The sequence below is a fragment of the Xiphias gladius genome, chromosome 16 (genome assembly GCF_016859285.1).
Source record: "Xiphias gladius isolate SHS-SW01 ecotype Sanya breed wild chromosome 16, ASM1685928v1, whole genome shotgun sequence".
In the NCBI taxonomy this organism is placed as follows: Eukaryota; Metazoa; Chordata; class Actinopteri; order Istiophoriformes; family Xiphiidae; genus Xiphias; species Xiphias gladius.
The window spans coordinates 7,268,569-7,289,626 of record NC_053415.1 but is presented as its reverse complement, the minus strand read 5'-3'; the positions used below and the strand labels follow the sequence as shown (position 1 = coordinate 7,289,626).

Genomic DNA, 21,058 nt, shown 5'->3' with positions numbered 1-21,058 from the left:
TAGACCAATTACACAGTGTCTGTGATGAATGTGTATGTGGTGAACATGACTGTACAGTGTGAAGACTAGTTCAGAAAAAACTATGCCATTGTGCATAGATGGGTTTCCATTTACACACTATCAAGGATGCTTGTAGAGCATTGGGGTAGAAAACACATTTTCACAATTTCATAATAGCTCATACATGGACATTTTCATTATTTAGAATAAAGCAGCATACTGGAAACCTGTGAAATTACTGTTGTAAGGTGAATTTGTATGCGACACATATCCTTGAATTGCATACTTTTTTTTTCTTTGATAGACTACTGTTTACTCTGGCAACTAAAATGACACATATTCTAGTGAGAAACGGCCAGTTATCACAATCTGTCCCTCTGTTCCCTTTGGCCCCAGTCTCCAGCCTCAGTAGCCCTAGCCCCTCAGACTTGCACCACTTTTCCAAGTCGCCTGACTGCCCCGCCCATCCACACACCTGTTCCCACTTGTCTTCAGCCCTGCAGTCCCCTGAGCACTTCCTATCTGCACCTAATTCACCCAATCAACCTAGGACTATATATGCCAGTTCACTCGCTTTATTTCTTGTCACTTCATCCGTTCATGTTTGTGCTCCTGCTCATGTTCCCGTTACCAGGATTCATTTTCATCTGCCTCGTTCTGTCTGTGTTCCTGCCTGCCAGTTTGCTCATGGCATCTGCCTGTAAGGCTGTTTTTCTACAGTTTGGTTATTAAAAGCTTCTTCACTGAACCTACCTGCCTCTGTGTGAGTCTGCCGTTGGGGTCCTTCACCTGTGTTCCTGGCCACAGCTATACTAAAGGAGTATAGCCTCATTTAGCAGTGATAATGCTAAATGAGGCTATACTCAAAGTTAGCTCCACAGGTAGAGAGAGATGACCTGTGTGTGTCCAAAAACAGCATGACAGCATGGGTTAAATTTAGAGGCACAGAAGCCCGCTCACACAATTAACCGTTAAAACTAACACCATGCTATTTGCCTGCTGCACAAGCTGCACTCATTCTGGCTGTTTTAATTTATCACATTAGCATGTATGAAAATCCTGCTCTTTCATCAAAATATACCAGATGCAGGATATCTGCTAGATGTGCAACAGTAATGCAGAAACTCATATTAAGGATGACCTCACTGTAAACAGGCAGAGCTTAACTCCTGACACACTGTGTTGATACAGGATTAATCAGTATTATTGATCAGCCATAAGGAACCACGAAAAGAGACTTTGTACGCCTGTTACTGTTTTCTCTTGAAAATTACAAGCACAACAACGTGACACATTTTCCATCCAAAGCCATCAGTCTGCTTCTGCATCAGGACCACTGGTTCCCAAACTGAAACCCTAAACGCATTTCTAACAGTGCCTTAGCAATATTCATTAAACAGCCTTAAACACACGGTAATAGTGCTTGCTGTCTTACCTTAAAACTGCTTTTAAAAGTGTTAAGGTATTATTAATGGCCAGTTAGGGTCAGTAAAGCCTGGTAAAATGTTAAGTTGTTGTAGACAAACTGCAGTAGTTTGTTTAGTGTTATTTTATGGCTTTTGCAATGACCTATGAACAGTGTTTTGCATATTTCAAGTGTGCAAAACCTAAGAATATTGCTAGTAGAGAGGTTGTTAGTTTGCTGAGGTACACGTGTGTTGCTGCAGTGAATAAGTTAGTTTGGCGGAAAAGCTAGACACATTGTGTGACCTAGAGATAAGTAGGTAACAGGGCTACAGTAGTTAGACTTTCTAAGCCAGTAAATGAATTTTAAGGTTTACTATTAGTGAAAATTTTCAACCTGTAAAGCACTTAAATTTTGTACCTTTCTAGAGAAAATGTTACTCAGATTCAATGTGCACATGTAAATGTTTCATATAATAATTTACTATGCGTTTAAAGTGAAGTGTTATGAAACATTTAGAGTAGATGTATATGTTAAAGTGATCACAACCCAGTTCACAGTCAAGGGTGATAGCAAAGCTGATGAATGTTTTGCAGGCATGTTGTTAGCCTGTAACATTTGCATGGGTTTCCTTCCACAGCTCAAGGACATGAAGGTCATGTGAATATAACTGATAAACTGTTCAAATGTTTTATTGTGTTTGCGTGTGTGTGTCACTTCTGCTGACCTGTACTGGGTGTACCCTACCTATTACCCAGTGCATGCGGGGAAAGGCTGCATTGCCCAGAGAACCTGAACAGGATGAACAGGTTTGGAAAATGAATGGACGGAGAGTCTGCTTCTGCCATTCTGCCATTCTGCCGTTCTGCGTTAAATGCATGAGTCAATATTTCCTCAAAGATAAATGGATATCATTTATGTATCTTAAAGGCTATTAAACCTTAAAGCTATTACTGTGTCACCTTTCTTCCATAAATGTCCTGATGGGCAATCATTCTTTTCAAATAGTAGTTTGCAGTGAGATAATATGTGCTTTGTGATATCTGGAAATCACTTCCTCCAAAAGTGGATTGATTGTCATTACAGTTCATTCATACAGAACCTTAATGAGGCATGAGTGTTTGTTATCCTATTCAACTATTGAGTTCAGCAGAATAAATGAGAGGAACTATTGAAGCTAAGAGTGGTTATTGTGCAGATCAGATCAATTACCTGCTCTGGACTAGGTAACTGTATAACATCATTTCTTTCATACATCGTAATAACTAAATAATAAGGAATGAATTGATGTTTTTATTGCACACAGAAAACTATTTGACCATGTTTTACCTGTACTTGACTCTGCAACATCCACCCAGCCACACTGATGTCGTGTGGATGTTGTTAGTGGGAAGGGTGTGGACAGTAATGACAGTAATGAATGCTTTTACGGCCATAGAAGCCACCATCTATCATTAACACTTGACCAGAACCACACTGCAGAGTGGTGTTACGACCTGCACAGGCAATGGATCTCCCAGACTCTGGGAAGAATACAAAAGCAATGCAAAGTGGTAACTCACCAGAGTGATTCAGTATGCTGTTTTGTTCATAATTTGAGTCTGAGTACATACCAAACTGGCAGATAAAATGCAGTTTTTTGTTGCAGTCTCTTGTGTTTTTCCATTGGAAGCCTGAGTCTTTTAAGATGTGTCCATAAGCTGCTCCTGGCTGTTGGTTGCTCACCCAGTTTGAATAGGTGATATGTTGACCATCCAGCCAAGAGATAGCACCTGAGGATGGAACAAACCACTGCTGAACATATGTACAGCTTGAGCTGAAGAGCCTAATAGTACGGATTTAATATTTTTTGTAACATTACAATTATCTGTTTATTGGGTAAAATCCTTCTTGTACATAGAAAAACCTGGTAGGTACATTTATTTCGTTTTTTAAATCTTGGAATGTCGTTTTTCTAAAAATATAATAGGGTGTGAGACTCAAGGCTTTACACCAGTTAAAAGGCTGTAATTATTGAACAGAGGAAAGTGAGAATGATATCTCAGTAGGAAATTAGCTCTCAAGACAGAGACCAACCTAGAATAAATTGGACACAATTTTGTCAATTTTACCATAATTTACCAAACTATTATTATTAATTGCAATGCTTAAGTTTTAGTATTTGACAGGTTAAACCAAATGTGGAAGGCAGGTAAAATTAACGACCAACAATACAACTTAAATTTAGTAGTCATAGTCCTCCTGATTTCCTGTCTCTTTGTAAAGTACTGTATTTAATTAGAAGGTTCTTGCATCTCCAGATATAGTGGTTGATGATTAAGCTTATAGTAGCAGTTGTCTGCATTCAACATTTCTCCCTTCTTACCTTCAACAATTGCAGAGTATTGCAGGTTTGGAGAAGCAGAAGGTGCTACTCCTAGCCACACGTCCTTCTCAGGTTCCAGCTGTCTCTGAAGGAAATATTGAGTGTCTTCATCTGGGATAAATGCAAGATGTCCTCCACTCTCCTCCCACCAAGCTTGAGCGCTGAAAAAAGAGTGCTGGTGACCAACAAACTCATAGCAGGAGCCTCCAAAGGCTTTCTGGTATTCTGGGCAGAAAACAGTAGTCTCCGTCTCATCTTCAACGCAAGAAAGACAGCTGGGTGTCACCAGGATCAGCAGCTACAGAATTGTCCAGCATATCTTTTCTGTTTTTACTTCAAAAACCAAAAGGTTCTCTCAAATCACTCTTTTCAACTTCTTGGTGCTTTCATTCAGGGGTAAAAGTACAATCATTTCACCTTCTCATCTAGTGTTCTCATAAACACACCCTTTTGACATCCTACTTTTAAATGGGTCTGACATGACCCTTTCTCCAACACCTATTCCTGCATTCAGTGAACATTGTTTACTTAATAGCCAGGCTTTCCCAAAAACCAATGAATGCATTGCTTTCGTACAGAGGCAGAGCTGCAACAAAGGGAAAACTGGAAGAGGAGTTTAAACCAGATGGCAAGGTACTTGAGGTTAAGTTTTACAAATGATGTCCATCATGTAACGGATGACTAATTTTTTTTTTGTCGCAAACAATCAAAATGCTGGTTTGCACATTGAGTCACAACTATAGTTTTTTGTTGGAAAGGCAAAATGATGACCCATCAATAAAGAAAATAGGATCCAAATTCAAGAAAAAAACAAGGCCTCTCTTCCACGAGATAAAGCATTTACATTTAAGTTACCCGTTATGTATTTAATTTTAAAACAAGTTGCATTTTTGTTTATTTATTTAACCACAGGTACAATGTGGATTTCAAATACACATAAAATACAATTAATTCATATTTTATTTTAACTTTTTAAAAACTTTAAAAAAAAGTTTTTAAAGTTTTTAAAAAGTTTCTCAGTGAAATGAAGATAAGAAGGTACAATATAGGTAGCAGTATACTATAGACAGAGGTTACAAATTATACTGATAGCAAGTTTTAAAGTGGCTATAATCAATATTTTTCAGCAACAAATCACATGACTACTAGTATGCGGAAGGGTTTGTTTACAATGATGAACCCACAAAGAACTATTATCAAACTCTACAGAGCATTGTAAGCATTGTTCAGCTCATTTTTTTCCCGCCTGGTACTTGACTGTTTTGTACCATTTTCATCATTGTCTTCTCCGGATTCAGCAGGCAGCTTTCTTCAACCAAAAAGGCTCTAAGAGAATGGGACATTTAAAAACTAAAAGACCAGATATTTCCCTTCAGGAAGTTGTAGAGACCAAAACAGAGCTAAACGAGAGTGAACCATGGGCTTACGTTCATCAGATGGCCAGAAACACAACTCCAAATTGACACTTATGCTTTTTTGTATCTGCTGGATGTGGAAATAGGCAACTGTTTGCTAAGAGGTTCGCCATATAAACTTAAAAGATGATGTGTTTACAGCTTGTTTCTGCTGTCGCGTCGAGTTCTTTTGAGTTCTCCCTGGACAAGATTCTAATTGAAACTATTAATTTGTGTAATATATGACAGTGCTTGAATGTCCCATCCTGCTGACTTTAAGCACAGTTACCATTTGTCATGTTTTTTGTTTTTTGTTTTGTTTTTGTCATGCTAGATTAAATTGACCTTTTTTACATCTGCTCTTTAATACTGCACATGCCTAAATATACAGCATACTGTATATGACTCAAATATCACCTACGCCACACCACTCATCAAATTGCATCCTCAAGAGCCTACCGCACAAGTACTTCTGGCAAAAAAAACCAAAAAAAAAACGAAAGCATCTGCTCTCTGAGACATAGTCATAAGTGTTTTTCTGGCATGCTGTGTAGGATGAGAAAAGAGAAGTATGTCCTTAAAAACATCTCCTGCTGTTTCTCCAGTGTAAAACTCCATTGGATCCATTGATTACCTGAAGGCCATGATGCAATGGTTTGATTATGCCATTGATTGCGCAGCGGGTCTGAATTCAACCAAATGGCACAGAAACCTTCAACCATTTACAATGCTGTTGTAGCTTGTCGATCCTAGAGGTGCAATAATAAAAACAAGAGTAGAACAAGAATAAATTGTAGTTCAGAAGCCTCTAGAAGAGTTACAAAATAATTTACATCCAATTAAACTAGTCCTAAATAGAACAAACAGTACAAAAAGAACACTAAAATGAACAATCCAGTAACTAGGGAACCTAAACTGTGCAGGAGCTACTTCTTAAAAGATACACTAGTAGTCATTCCTTCAACTTAGCCTCACCTCAGAGTAATTCACCAGCGGAATTAGGCCTGTAATTTTGTGCTCTGATTTGTACTCAGCCAAACTACACGGTAAGTGTAAAGAGGAAGACAATGAGTATCTCTAAAGATTCACTTCAAGGAAGTGAAACACTTTGGTGAAAATGCACACACAGTAAATAGTTTTATGTGAATCAATAATAACACTTAAGGTTTACTGCTATAAATCCCACATGTAACATTATTATGTTTAATGCAATTTATAAAAACAGGGAAACATATATTGTTTTGTATGATGAGTTAATCCACTTTTGTGGGAATATGATTTTATTTCACTGTAAAAAGTTATAGCGAAAAAAAAATCATTCAACAGTGAAATCATTACAGTGTCTAATTTAAAAAAATATTAGTTCCATGTAAACTGACCACATGCCACACTTAAAAGGAGTTGCTTCTTTCTTTTTTTAAAACATTTTTTTAAGTGTTTGCACCAATAAACCATTGTCATCAGTGTTAACTACAAAGACTCTAGACAGGCCTCTAGTGGACCCTGAATAAAGTGCATGAAAAACCTCCATAAACCGAAACACAAAAGAGAAACAGAGGAACTCTTTGCCCTGAAGTGCATTTGTTTCACAATGTGGAAAGTTGTTTTTTTTTTTATATACATATCTTCCGCCCACACTTTCTGTACTCATAAAAACAAAGATGCAGCAAGACATTTATGAGCGGAAAGGGGATAAAGTGAAACTGGGAAGTGTTGGCTCATAAATGTTTGAAAATCTGTTCCATAAATTAATCTTTGATGAGAAACAATTTAAATAAAATTACAGATAAATTAGATACAAATTTGCTTTGTTTAGTATTCAGTAAATATAATCTATGAGTTTCAGTATTTGATTAGTTTCACAATTGAAAATGCAGATAAGCTGAAATTTAGAGCATTTCATCAGTTGATTAATTGAAACGCTATTTTATAAACCTAATCTAATGTTTACTATACCAATATAAATTTAATGGCAGCTTAATGACAAAAGTAATCAAACTTTTAATTGTGTACAGTTCTGGTGAAGTCAAATGGATGTAAGTTAAATTAAAATGCCTCCTTCTGTTTCAATTCGGGCAGTTTTTTCATCCTAAGAAATGAGCTGTGGTGTGTGCACACATCAGACAATAAGAGGAGGATGTTTCATACTTTTGTGAAAGAAAGAAAGCAACCATGCACCCAAGGTCCAAGGCCACACAGTGTGGGATTGGAACACTAATGCACAGGCACCACATACAGAATAGATAACATAGTGTATAGATTTTATAGGGAAAACCAAACAAAAGACAAGATCCACCAGTGACAGTGAAGATATGTAAAACAGGCCGGTTTTTCCTTTAATGCTTCATAGACGTGTTTATTATCATGCAGTTATGTGGGCAAACAGGATGGCAAACTGGTTTATCAATGGGCTAGCCTGACAGTCACTGCTTCAATAGTTACAATCTGTCTACAGCTCCTTTCCCCCTTAGAGATCCTGCCAGAGTAGTCCATAGGCACCTGTTTTATTCTAAAAGAAACTGGATTTTATTTGTCAATTACAAAATAATCAGACTTACTGTTCATTCATTTTTATTGGAAGGATTGCCCGACACTCTAAAGGTACGTGTTTGACTACTTTGTTGTTACTGTGGAGATTAGATCTATCTGATATTTGAAAAAGATGTCAGTATGTCACAATGAATGAGAAAAGCACTAAGCAAAAGCACCCAGTAAATAAGAAAAAGCAAAGAGCAAACTCATTTATTGCAGTTAAATTCCTCATTTTATGGACAATGTGTCTGTGTGTTATGCTAATTGAAGAGGAGAGTCAGTAGAGTAATTCTGCTAGTGTTGTGCTTTATATTTCTTGTATCTTTTTGTCATAAGCTGATTTGGGATTTTAAATATTCAAAAAGCAGCAACAACAACATCAATCATCTATGGTGCTTAATGTCAGATGCATTCCTTCACCCATGTCACACCACTGATCATGCAGCATTGTACACTATGTGTTAAGGAAACATTGCATTCAAAGTAAAATCAATTCTTTTTTCTTTAAAATTGGATGCCCGTGTCACCCAACATCCAGCTCCCTCTGAATCATGAAAAAACTAAAGCACATGTCTTGGAGGACAGTGTGGGTGCTGCTGGGCGTTGGTTTCATCTGGTGTCTGAGTTTTCCATATTTCATCCTGGTGTGTATCTTCATTCATCCATTTACCTAACATGGTCTCAAAACCAGCATACAGTGTATTAAAGCACTTAATGTGATCCTGAGCTACTCATAAGCAGTGCAGAAGATGAATAACGCTCTCTTCTTTACACCTTGTAATGTAAAGCCACTGAAACTCACTGATACAATGGAAAATGGATAATGTGAAGAACAACTTAGTTTAATTCAGGCCACTGCTTTGGTTTGCCTTATACACACATCTACTTACATTCAGAATGGACAAAAATGCTCTTTGTTAACAGCTTTTTGTTTGTGTAATGCTGTGTCCTGTCCATCTAAACTGGTTTTAGAGCAATGCTGACCAGGAGGGCATAGGTGTGACTGGTCACAACAGACTGGGGCAACATGGCAAACTGTGGATAGAAAAAAGCAGGGCTGAAGGTGAGAAAAGACGACAGAGATTCTGAGAGGAATCAGGAGTAAAAATAAAGAGGGCTCATGATGGTGAAGCATAAGGATTCAGTGGAAATATAGGTACTATACTATACCATAAAACTTTCTTTAACACTTTCACCTCCTCACATAGCCATTAAACAATAAAGCTACTGTGTTACATGTGTTCTTTATCCTGGGCAGTTTTGTTTCTTAATTTAGTTCAGTTAGAGCCATTCATTAAGCTCATTTGGATAGAGACTGATTAATCCTCTTTCTTTTTATGCGCATATTGTAGAAATGCGGGGAAATAGGTTGCATTAACAACATCTGATTCAGTTACAGTAAAGCCCAAAAAAGACCATTCAAATGGGAGCTATTCCTTTCAATGGATAGCAGATGTAGAATGGAGGTTAATAATGGATAAAATGCTGTGAATTTAGCTAAGTGAGGTGGTTTTAAAATTGTGTTATTTTGTGTAAAATTAATTTCTCAACCACGTCACAATAGTCTTTGTTTTTTTTGTCTTCACAACCTCTGCTTCTTTTCTCTTTATTCTCCCCGACTTTCTTGCTCAACTCTGTCTTCTCTCTCCTTTAACTATTTTTTACACTTCCACTTCTGCACTCCTCTTTCTTAGACATAATGAAGAGTATTATCAAGTTTGGGGATGATCTCCTGAACATCATGGAATACTCTGATGCTTGTGAGCAAACTCTCTCCAGCAAATGTTTTATGTCATAGTTAATATAATTTAATCATTGTATCCAAAATGCATTTTCAGTGAAGTTGCAATACATCTAATTAAAATAAAAATTTCAAAGTCAAATATTTATTAACTGAATATTCTATGAATATTAACTGTATACGATGGCTGACTGCCTCAACAGCTCTTTTCAGATGCAAGCCTCTTGAAAATATATTCAAAGTAGAGGAATCATTTTTAAAATTAACACTCCAAACTTTCTCTGCCTCAGTCTCTCCCCTACCTCCTTTGAAGGACTACAAAGAAGAATTTAAGGCACTCCAGATTAAAATGGAGGCAGAGAAAGAAAAAGGACAAATGAAGAATGAGATGATAAAGGAGCTGCGTTCTGATAAAGTCCATCTGGAGCAACAATTGACTCACTTGGAGGGACTCCTAAAGCTAATGGCGGAGAAGGGACAGAAAAAAGTCCAACAAATAAAATCTGGTAAAATTACTCTTGATCAAATTAAGACCAGGATACTAACTGTATTCACAAGATCCCTGCTTTTAACAATGACTAGGTCAAAACCTAGAATGTGGCTGGACCACCCTTTATCTGTTCGCTTCACTCCTACTCTCTTTGCTCACATATACAGTAATTTAATACAGTTGAATTCCCAATAAAGCTGCTCTGATTTGCATGTTTTTTCTGTTTCTGTCCTCAGAAAATGGAGCATTATAAAATAGTGACTGAACTGCGGCCCATTAAGACTATGTGTTAACCAGCAGTCACTTCCAAGTCATTTCCAAGCTGCTGCTCTGTGCTGCTAAAATCCTGATTTTATAACCACAACGTCATTTGACAAAATCACCTTACACAGTTCTAATGTGGTTCTGACACCACGGAACGAGATAAAAATACTCCCTTATCAGTTGGTGAAAACACAAAGGTTGTCTTCCACCACATGCCTTGACTGTTAATCAAGAACTCTAATTAACTAATGCAGTTTTTATTACATTTACACTTGTAGCATTATTTCACACTTAAGTCATACTTTACGCAGAAGGAAATTGAAAAAAAATCTCCTCCAGCACTTTTTCTAATGAAATTACTAATTGGACTCTGCATGAAATGACTAACTGATCAAAATGCATACAGGTATCTTCAGGTTTCTATCTGCAGGCAAGTCATCTTCTTCCATTGAATGTTAATACATTTTAATGCCTAGATCGTCTCTAAACCAGCTAAAGTTGTGTTTTTGTGTTGCTTAGATGATCAAATCAAAGAGGATGAAAATTGCCCACTGCCACCCATGGATGGATACCCAAACTGTGAGGGGAAATTGAAGGTAATACTTTTCTTTACCATTGTAATGGCAACCTAATGTATTGTTGAAATCTCCGTGGTAAAGCTTCCCGAGTACAACATTATCAGTTAGTGATACTATAATTATTCAAATATATTGTAAGAACACTTTGAAACAAATCAGAGTTTCTCAACATATTTGGAATGTGATGTTATAGAGATTCAATAGAGGTTGAATAGAGGTATCCCCAGGGATTTTTTTAAACCTGTTTTTTCTCTCCAAAAGCTTGTTTCATTTTGTCCTTCTCAAGAATTGTTTTGATCATATACTTGTTTTTTTTGTTCTGGCCCTTTTTTTTGCTTTTACCCCAGTGGATGAGGGAAATGTGGAAGACTGATCCTTGTTATAGCAGTTATGGGGTGAATGGGTCCCTGTGCTCCATCCTCATCTACCTCAGCGAGGTACCCAAGTTGTTTCAAGCTTACATATCATCTGCTCAGTAACACTGCCAACTGAAGACCTCATCACATACAGTCAATTACTTAATATTGGATAGGGCAAAGATGAAAAAGTTTGTGTTTTTGTGTCAGTGTAACTGCCCTCTATTCCTTTCTGCATTAAGATAGAATCCTGGTGCCCTTTGCTTCCAGGCCGAGAGGTCTCATCAGCTCAAGTGGAAAACTCTAAGGTAAAGAAAGGGCCAAAGAATGCTAGACTGCATGTTATTTGTGTGTATGTTTGGTGTGTACTGTGATGTGTAAACGGTATGAATATAAACTCTGCAGACTTACTTTACTGGAACGGGGTTTTTTTTTTTCTGTTTATAGCAGTAAAACTCTGGAACTGCACATCTGAATTCTTCTAGTTCTTACAATTTTTTTTTTCCATTGTCCTTTAACCTTTTTCTACATTAGCTGCCTAAATAATTGTGTCAAAAGCAACTACTGTAAGTTCTACTTAAAGGTCCAAAAAAGAAAAAGATTTTAAATGGCAAATTCCTGTTTTGATTTTTCAAACTGTGGGCAATAAGACAGGGGAGTGGTAAGTGGCATTGACACAAATGCAAGCAGTCACACTGGCAATGATTTGTGGTCCTGTTCAGCTCATTTAAAAAGAGCAAATAATTGATTTATCAGTGCTAAAAGGGTAAGAAGTTACAATATATTGAAGATATTTGAAAGTCCAAAAAAAATCAACAAAACAGCAAATAGAATAAGCCTTGTGTTATCTTCATTTTTCTAGACGGGGTCTGACCAAGCTGTGGTACGGGCAAGTCTAGAAGGTCTGTATCCATCTCTGGAAAAAAGAGTCCAGTTTCGATGGATTCACCAAAGAATTCAAAGTATGGAAGAGATTTGGGTCGAAGCCGGACGCTCTTTTTCAGCCAAATACATCCTCACAGAGCAGAAAGCCAAACAGGTAACATATCCCTCTCCATTGCTTTTGTGAAATGACTGACAGTTTGCTAAGCCCCGCCCTCTTTAGTCCCTGTTGCTACGCCTGTCAAATTTTTCATTCTTGCACTTCACATATGCTGTTTACAATCATAATGGTGGCAGAATTTCCACTTTAAATTCACATTCATCTTTTGAACAGTGGGTCTTTCATTTAACACTGAAGCAAACACTTTGCTGTTTGAGCCAACAATTGTTGATTTGATCAGCTGAAACGACAGCTGATGCTAACAGATGTAGTCAGCTAGCTAGTGTATGATAATGCTAATTCTAAACTCTGAGTTATTTGAAAACTCTGTTTCCAGCTGACTTATTTAGTGTCTTTAATATGCAAATAATGGCTTTGTCGAAAATGACATAATCCTAAATGTTTGAGGCTAAAGCTGCGTGTCTGAGGCAAAAGTCAGCAGTTTCATCAGGTGATGATCATTCAGAGGATGGCAATAAATGAGCAGCGTTTTTCTCATATTGCAGTGTAGAGCTAGTTAGCTCTATAATTAGCTTATAGCATATTGTAACATAACTCTTGGATGGTTAATTATTATAATAAAACATACTTGGACAAGCAATACAGTGAAATGCTTGTTTGTATTTTCAAACAATATACGTAGCTTTTACAAGAGAAACGGATTTGTGGATAAATTTTGCAAGCATAACACTATTTAACGTAAGTTTGGCTGGAGTTGCCTCTAGTGTAAACTTCCTTAAACAAAAGGAAGAGCGTGACACACCCGCTAACATTAGCCTAAGCTCTGATAAACAGTCCTACTAGCACCTTGGCTCCCGCAGGTAGAATCTTCCGTACTGAACAGCTATTTTTTCAAATGTAATTTGTGACCCAACATTATTAAATAGAAAAGTTATATAATTACATTTGTAAATAAATTTGCATTTGTAAATAATGCTAGGCACAGCTGTAGATTGTTAGCCAGTTAGCCAGACATTGTAATATTTGTAGGTTACAACGCAGTTTAAATGATTTGTTACAGCTTTGCTCCTGTGGTTTGGGTTCATGATAGGCAATATAAAAAATAAAATACACTCCAAACTCTATTGTATCCCTCTTATCTTATATCCCTTTGCACTGATTTTGCCTTTGTGGATAAATCCGAAGCTTGACAGGCCTGCAATGCCATGCCGAGCTAAGCCATGACTGGACAGTCACTGTTCAGAGGCAGGTTTTAGTTAACGGTCAATTCTTTAAAGGGACCTCGTCACTAGCATCCAGAAAAAGATATTACCAATATGGTTTAAGTGGCACTTTGGAACCTCTAATAACAACATATGTGTTACTGACATTACACCTCAGAGTACAGTATGCATTTCTCTGATGGTCTTTAACTCGAAAGCTTAATACAGCATTGATGGATTTAACACTGCTAGCAGAGAGAATATGAATTGCACTACACAAACCGTATCAGTCATAGATCGTTTTGATTCTGCTATTTCTTTCACTGTGACGTGCAGTTTCATAATGAGGCACATGGAATGGACATGTTTTAAGTTGTCATTCCCTTGTCCCTTCTTAAAATAAGTTACTATTCCAGTAATATTGAAATTGGGAGTTATTCAATAGATGTCTAGACTTAGTTTTTTTTCCCCAGAATTAATCCATGTTTACCAAAAATAATTTTAAAAAAGGTAGACAGCCTTTGCACCACATTGGAAGGTGACTTCATGTTGTCTGTGTGGTAAATGAGTCATCAGATGCAGCTATTGTCCTCCTATGTAGCCCAAAAGCCCTTTGATTTGATACAATGGTCATATTATTACTACTATTATTTCTATTATTATTGTTGTTGTAAGAAGAAGCATTGGTTGAATTCTGGAAGAGGAGAGAGAGAACAAGGAGAGAGAATATTCAAGTTTTTCCCTTTTCAAAAAACATCCCCACCACAGATCCTTGTGCATCCCGGTGTGGTGACAGAAGAATCAGGTCTAAAAATAGCAGAGAATGCATTCAATGGTGGCCCTCTTGGGGAACTAGTCCAGTGGAGTGACCTCATCTCAACACTTCACATCCTAGGTCACCATCTTCACTTTTCTGCCTCTATAGCTGATCTGAAGGAGTGAGTACTTATGCAGAAAAAAAGAGCCTTTTGTTGCAGACTGCTGACTATCAGGGTGACTGGTGCCGTTATTAGAAATGAATGAATGGGAGTTTGACACTTTAAACCGTTTAAACACTTAAAACAGTACATCATAGACTCATCCTCTTTTGACAGATGAACAATTTTGAAGTTATAATCATGCTAGTTGATGTGTACACCTACATTAATTTCCCTTTGAGTTTTTCTGTTTCCATGTATCCATTCTAGTGTCTGTCCTTCTGTCTCTCTAGTTTTCTAGGGGTTAAGACAGGTGGTTGCCCACCTCCTCATTCAAAAGTGGAAGCAAACCTGATCTATACAGACATTATTGGCCTTAGACAGTTTCAGAAAGTACTTCAGACATCCTGGATCAAATACAAGTGAGTATCAGGATCCTGGTCCTAACATTAATTTAGTGTATTTGTGAATTGCTCACAGCGTGTGTCTATGGTAGGTCATTTCAACATTCAAATGTTGAGACCTACAGCATTAGTAAAAGATTTTGATGACTCATACAGCGATGACTCATCAAAAGAATAAATTAAACAATCAAACATAATTTTCTTTTAGAAATTCAGCCAGACCCCATTTGACTAACCTGACAACCTGTTTTTAGACCAGAGTGGATTCATGATTTGGATTATGATGGTGCCGTCATTTGGCCATTTATTATAAATTTGAAATACCAAAAGAATGCTGTGATATGTAATTTTCAAAAATTCTAGACTATATCAATTACTGGTGTACAACATGTTACAAATGGCACATGCCAGTGCTAACCACTGCGCCACCATGTCGCCTCATACTGAAAACAGAGGCTAAAAAACAAACAATATTGACCCGTTTTGGTAATTTTTGTGTATTTTTGAAAATAATTCAAGGCCAGGATAAAATTAATCACATTCCACTGTCACAGAAAAGTAAATATGAGTTCAGGAGAGAAAATATAAGGTTAAAAAGAAAATTGTGCAGATCTGATTTGGTGGAGAATAGGTCAAGAGAGAAGGCCAGCAGAGAAAGTCAGATTATCAGGTAAAAGGGTCATTTGATGGGTCTAAGAGCAAACGTGCTGGGTGCTATTATGTTTACTAAGAAGGTTGGAAGGAGGTAGTTGCAGAGATGAAAACAGGTGTCAAATTTGGCAAGAAGAAGAGGAGATAGAGGGTAAGAAAAGACTCAGAGAAGGAAAAGGTCATGGAGTAGGTTTTTGTCATGCTTAAGGAAAAGGAATAGGAAAGGACAGAGGTAACGAGGAAGGATTGATGGATAATAATCTAAAATTTTAAAAAACTGGTGAGAGTGGGAGTAAAGTCTATTTGTATGTCTGATGTTTGTGTCTGTCAACCAGATGTAGGATTCGTGTTTTGGATTCTTTTGGAACTGAGCCAGACTTCAATCATGCAGCTTGGGCCCAAAAGCACAACCTTAAGAGTCCATTTGGAGGCCTCAATCTGATCCCAGCGCAGTTCTACTCCATGTTCCGTATGTCTTGGTCTCATGATCTAATCTAATCTAATCTAATTCTAATCTTGTGATTAATACGTATGTTGCTTGATCTGAGATTTATCATTATCATTATTGTTATTTTTATCATTATTGTTATTATTAACATTGTTGTTGTTGTTGTTGTTGTTGTTGTGTATCTCTCTTTGATGTGTATTCTCTTATTGTGAGCAGCTCATACACCAGACAACACTTTCCTGGGCTTTGTGGTGCAGCACCAGCTGAACTCTGGAGAAACTGAGCTGCTCAAATCTACCAAGAGACAAAACCAGGCTCTCGTGTATGGCAAGAATGCCAAGTTTTGGAAGGTAAAAATAGGCAGACGTTGTTGTAGTTGATAAGGTCTGTAATGAGGAGAAAATGATGATAGCACTTGTTTTTTCTCCTTTGTGACTTTTTGGGAGCAAAGTTTTATATTATAAGCATTAAAATTCTTTTGTCACCTCATTTCATCTTTTGGATGTTTAGTAGTTTGTGGATGTGGTCTATAGGTGTTTGTTTGTATGTGAGTTAACCCTGTTTCATTCGGACATCCACATTAATACACACTTGACAAGGGAGAGATGTACTTTTTGTCACGTCTGTTGATTTTCCAGCAATTCACCCTTTGCTTCCTCTGCTGTTACAAAGGGAAAAGGGGCTTATCTGGATATTATCCACAAGTACTTGGAGATCCATGGGACAGTTGACGACAGCACTCCGATTCCAAGCTATGTGAAAAACCACGGCATTATCAAAGGGACTGAGGTGCAGACCCTGCTCAGACAGAGCAAGGTAAGCGTGAGGTAAAAGGGATCAGTCAATCTCGTCACAGTCTATTCACACAAACCCTCATGTTCTACATATCTCTCTGAAATGTACCCTTGTGTTTTGTTGACATTGGATATACTTCCTATTTTTAAAGCCGCATGTGAAAAAATAAAAATAATAACTGCCAAAAAAATAATTTTCCCTTCTAATATTTCTTTTCTTCTGACCTTATCAAAGTCCAATAGGAAGCAGGAAAGCATTAAAGTGGTAACCTTTCTCTTTGCCACAAACAGAGACAATTATATGTCCAATAAAAAAGGTGTTATTCATTTCTTTCCTCAGGCATGTGAAAGTAGGTTGTATAGTGTTTGGTTTTGACACATCTGGACTCTTGCCCAGTAAAAAAGGATCTGCTGAAGCCGCAGATAGTCCAGATTTGAGCAGCATGTCTGGTCCTAAACTTATCATTTAGACAGGGAATGCGTGCTGGTCTGTTCTGGGTGAAGGTGGAGGGGGGTCTGCTGTACTGTCTTTTAAGATTCTTCTGGGGCCAAATTGTCTTTTCTCAAGGATAACCTTAACCAGGGATGGGCAATATAACGAAACTAGACAACTGACAATTAATACGGCAGCTCTCACTTTAAAGAAAACTGTTTTGTACATGGAAATCATTCATTAAATAGTTGGCTATTCTACATGAGGAACTCCTAGAAAGTAATTACTTTAATAGACTAATGAGTCATAGATAGATTCATGGCTTTCCTGACAGATATGGGCTTTGTATACCTTATTATGACAAGAACAGAATGGCCAAGATTACTTGTCAAATCAAATCAATATCTGCTGTGACCACCCTTTACCTTTAAAACAGCGCCAGTTCTCCTTGCTATACTTACACTCAGTTTCTCACGGTACTTGGTAGGTTGGTTGTTCCAAACATCTGGAGAACTTGCCACAGTTCTTTTGTGGATTTAGACGGTCTCAGTGTCTTCTGTCTCTTCATGTAACCCCAGACTGACACCATGGTGTTGAGATCAGAGCTCTGTGGGGGCCAGACCACCTGTTACAGGACTCCTTGTTCTTGCTGCTGAAGAAAGTCCTTAATGACTGGCTGCTTATTTGTGGTCGTTGTCATGCTGCAGAATGAATTTTGAAACGATTCGATGCTGGCCTGATAGTTCTGTATGAAGACTGATAATCTAAGCATCTAAAGTGCCTAAAACTTTTGCACAACACTGTATGTTTATATGTAATTATGTATATATATGTTGTGTCTATAATATTACTAAGTTGTTTTTCCCAGAGGACCAAAGGAAAAGTAGATGTTGCACTGGTGAAAAATAATGGGGATCCAAGTAAAACCATCATATATTTAAGATAAACAAAAAACCCAAATATACTTACTAGGGATTTGGGAGAGGTGAGGCTGCTTGAAAACATCTGTCAACACCAATCACAGACTTAGACCATTTGAAAATCCATTGTCCATCTTAACCATGTTTTAATGCTGCTGTCTCAGAGATGCCTTATGTTTCAGAATCACGTTTATAATAACATTTTCAGAAAATCAAGAAAAGTTATGAAGTATCAAGTTGATAGTACAATGTCATGTATGTGTCTTGAGCTGTTAAATAGCAGAAAGCAGCAACCCAAACAGATCATGGCTTTGAAGGATAAAAGAGTTTTTTGCACTGTTCAACAATATAACATATTCTGTATCTGCCTCAAACACTGTGTACAGTAAGCAGTACCACATGTAACCTTTTATTTCCACATTAGGCAGAGGTTAGAAAATTATGGATGTGCTGTACCTCATTTTATACACTTCTTCCAGTTATTCAGCATGTCATTCTTAATGTCTGAAAAATGTCTGGAATCTGACTTGAGTTTAAAGAAATTCAAACACACAAAATCATTTTTGATGGGTAAGGTCCCTGTGTATGCTCTAAATGCAGTGACTTTAGGAGCAGAGCTGAGTGTAGAATTCATCATTTATTGTGTTGGTGTCGGCTGGCACCATGTGGTGACAGTAAAGAAATGCACAAGTTTATCATATACTTTACATATAAATCATATACCTGTGTTTTTTTAGTTTTAGGAGATTTTTAACTGCATTTTCATCTGTGGTCTGTTGTAGGTTTTTGTGGGGTTGTCTTTCCCATATGAAGGCCCTGCCCCGCTGGAGGCCTTAGCCAATGGTTGTGTTTTCCTGAACCCCAGGTTACACCCTCCGCAGAGCAGCTTGAACACACAGTTCTTCAAAGGAAAGCCCAACCTCAGAGAGGTCAGGGGTCATGTTCAAAACTGAGACACTTGCTATGATTTAATATTTAAAAATATTAAATACTTTTACCTCTGCAGAACCAAACACACTGCACAGAAATCTTTTTTAACTTCAATCAAATTACAACATTGGATAAAATGATGAGGAAGTAGATTAAACAGACAAAACATTCCGCTGTCTTCGGCATGTAGTTTGGAAGATAGAAATAAATGGTTGATATCCAGGATGTTCGTATTTACTGTTGATCTGTTTGCGTCGTAGCTGACATCGCAGCATCCTTATCTTGAGGCCATAGGAGAGCCCTATGTATGGATGGTAGATATGTACAACAAAACAGATGTGGAGAACGCTCTCACTGCTATACTCAAACAAAATGTAAGTACCTTCTAAATATGGTGTCAGATCTACCTCTTTCCCAAAGAGCAAACTGGAAAAATCAGAGGAGGCTAAGCTTGATGAAATTGCGTTGTACCAAACAGTATTTCGCAATATCACACTCTATTACTCTGCAATTTACAGTTGCCTTTCCTAGTCTACTTGTGTTTCAGTAATTGTACTTGTACGTTTCAGATTGAGCCCTACCTTCCCTTTGAGTTAACTTGTGAAGGAATGCTCCAGAGGGTCAACATCCTGATTGAAAAACAGGTTAGAGGAGTCGGATTTGTAATTAGAAAAATTGTTTTTTTCTTCTTTCCTCTTCTTATTTTGTTCTCATTTTTGCTTTAATACTAGGACTTCTGCTCCAGTACAGGGAGCTGGCCCCCACTGAGCGCGCTCCAGGTGTTGAAGGCAGAGGCAGGTACTTCCTGTAAACAGGCATGCCAGAGGGTGGGGCTGATCTGTGAACCGGCATTCTTCCCATATCTTAACAGCAGCAAGAATCTTGCCAAGTAAGCACACAGGTTACGGTGTACACACATTAATTCAAATAGTTCCCAATTAACTTTCATGTTTTACTCTGCATATGAGACATGGGGTTGGGTGTAGTTGGTTCTTCGGCTCTTCTTGCCTATCTGTTAAAGTAGAGCATTGTCTGATTCTCAGAGTAGCATATCTGAAAAATATTCCAGTTGGCCCAGTCCAACTTATTCACTTTCATATTTTTATCAGTATTTTTTCAGCTCATAATAACTTACAAATTGTATTTTATGTATTATATTGCACTTCTTTAGGTGGAAAACACAAATATTCTGCATTCAAGTTCAAGTTCAAAGTTACTGTGCAGTTTTGTTTTTACCACTTACTGCAGCCTTTCATTCCTGAAGTGACCTTTTGCAAATATATAAAATAACCTATACAGGTGAACTTGAAAAAGAGGAAAGAGCAACTAAGACAACATGAACAAAAACTAATATTTGTTAGTTGGTAAAAAACATACTTGTGCTTTTGCCCCTTTCAGGAAAATTGTCCTCTAAAGTTTTGTACAGGTTTCCATTGCTACAGCTGACAGACCGAACCCCAGTACTGGCCCCACTCATAACCACCCATGCCTAATATGTAAACATCATAATCTGAATGGTGGAGCTCGCTGAAGATGGTACACAACCTATACATCAGTGCAGCCTTACAGGCTTAATTCTCAGCAAGAGTCTCTGTAGTATGGAGTGCATACTTTCATATATAATTGATTTGAATTACAGTTTTTTTTTTTTTTTGACTGTATGACTTGATACACAGCTGCTGCTGATGATTTCTTACATTTGTTTTTCCAGCTACAGTGTAGATTGTCAAACATCAGAGGTTTCTGACAGTCACGTGGTGCTCCCAGCCTACAACCACAGTCGTAAACACTGTCTGTTCCAGTCTGATCCCCTGCTCTTCAGCTGTGTGAGATCGACCCAGTCCCTGATTCGCATCTGCCCCTGTAGGGACTACATTAAGGATCAGATAGCCCTATGCAGGGCGTGTGTCTAACTGCTGTACAAACAACAAAAACTGCACATGAATATGTGTATATAACTGCACATACTACAAAGGTCAGTTCTTGGATCGAAGTACAGCAGCACCTCATGTCAACATAGCCATTTCCAGCCTGCTCAGTTGCTCACAGCATGAAGTCGACCGGTTTGATTCGTGGCCTTTCCTAGGTGGAGGTCACATTTATGAAAGTGATATGAATTTGAGCAGCAGGGGTGTGTGTTTCCAATGAATGTCTTAACTCAGAGCTTATCAACTGATGACTCATAGAGTCTGGGTGAGTTCCCTGACATCCTTACTATAGCACATGAAAGT

The 21,058-nt window shown here is 37.7% G+C and overlaps 1 protein-coding gene across 1 annotated transcript; it reads left to right on the top strand.

Moving 5' to 3' along the window:
- Nucleotides 1–8,247: 8,247 nt before the first annotated feature.
- On the top strand, nt 8,248–20,740 carry LOC120801806 (alpha-1,6-mannosylglycoprotein 6-beta-N-acetylglucosaminyltransferase A-like). Its single transcript, XM_040149057.1, has 18 exons — nt 8,248–8,340; nt 8,669–8,759; nt 9,391–9,456; nt 9,728–9,943; nt 10,711–10,787; nt 11,117–11,206; nt 11,368–11,433; nt 11,988–12,164; nt 14,099–14,268; nt 14,541–14,669; nt 15,638–15,771; nt 15,967–16,100; nt 16,423–16,566; nt 18,680–18,826; nt 19,088–19,201; nt 19,397–19,471; nt 19,559–19,716; nt 20,539–20,740. Exons 1-18 carry the CDS (start codon nt 8,248–8,250, stop codon nt 20,738–20,740), a joined length of 2,283 nt encoding a protein of 760 aa, XP_040004991.1.
- The last annotated feature ends 318 nt before the right edge of the window (nt 20,741–21,058 follow it).

Coding starts and splice junctions, on each gene's coding strand:
- LOC120801806 (XM_040149057.1), top strand. CDS start 8,248: ATGAAAAAACTAAAGCACATGTCTTGGAGGACAGTGTGGGTGCTGCTG. Junction 8,341..8,668: donor GTTTTCCATATTTCATCCTG/GTGTGTATCTTC, acceptor AACTGGTTTTAG/AGCAATGCTGACCAGGAGGG. Junction 11,434..11,987: donor CTCAAGTGGAAAACTCTAAG/GTAAAGAAAGGG, acceptor TCATTTTTCTAG/ACGGGGTCTGACCAAGCTGT.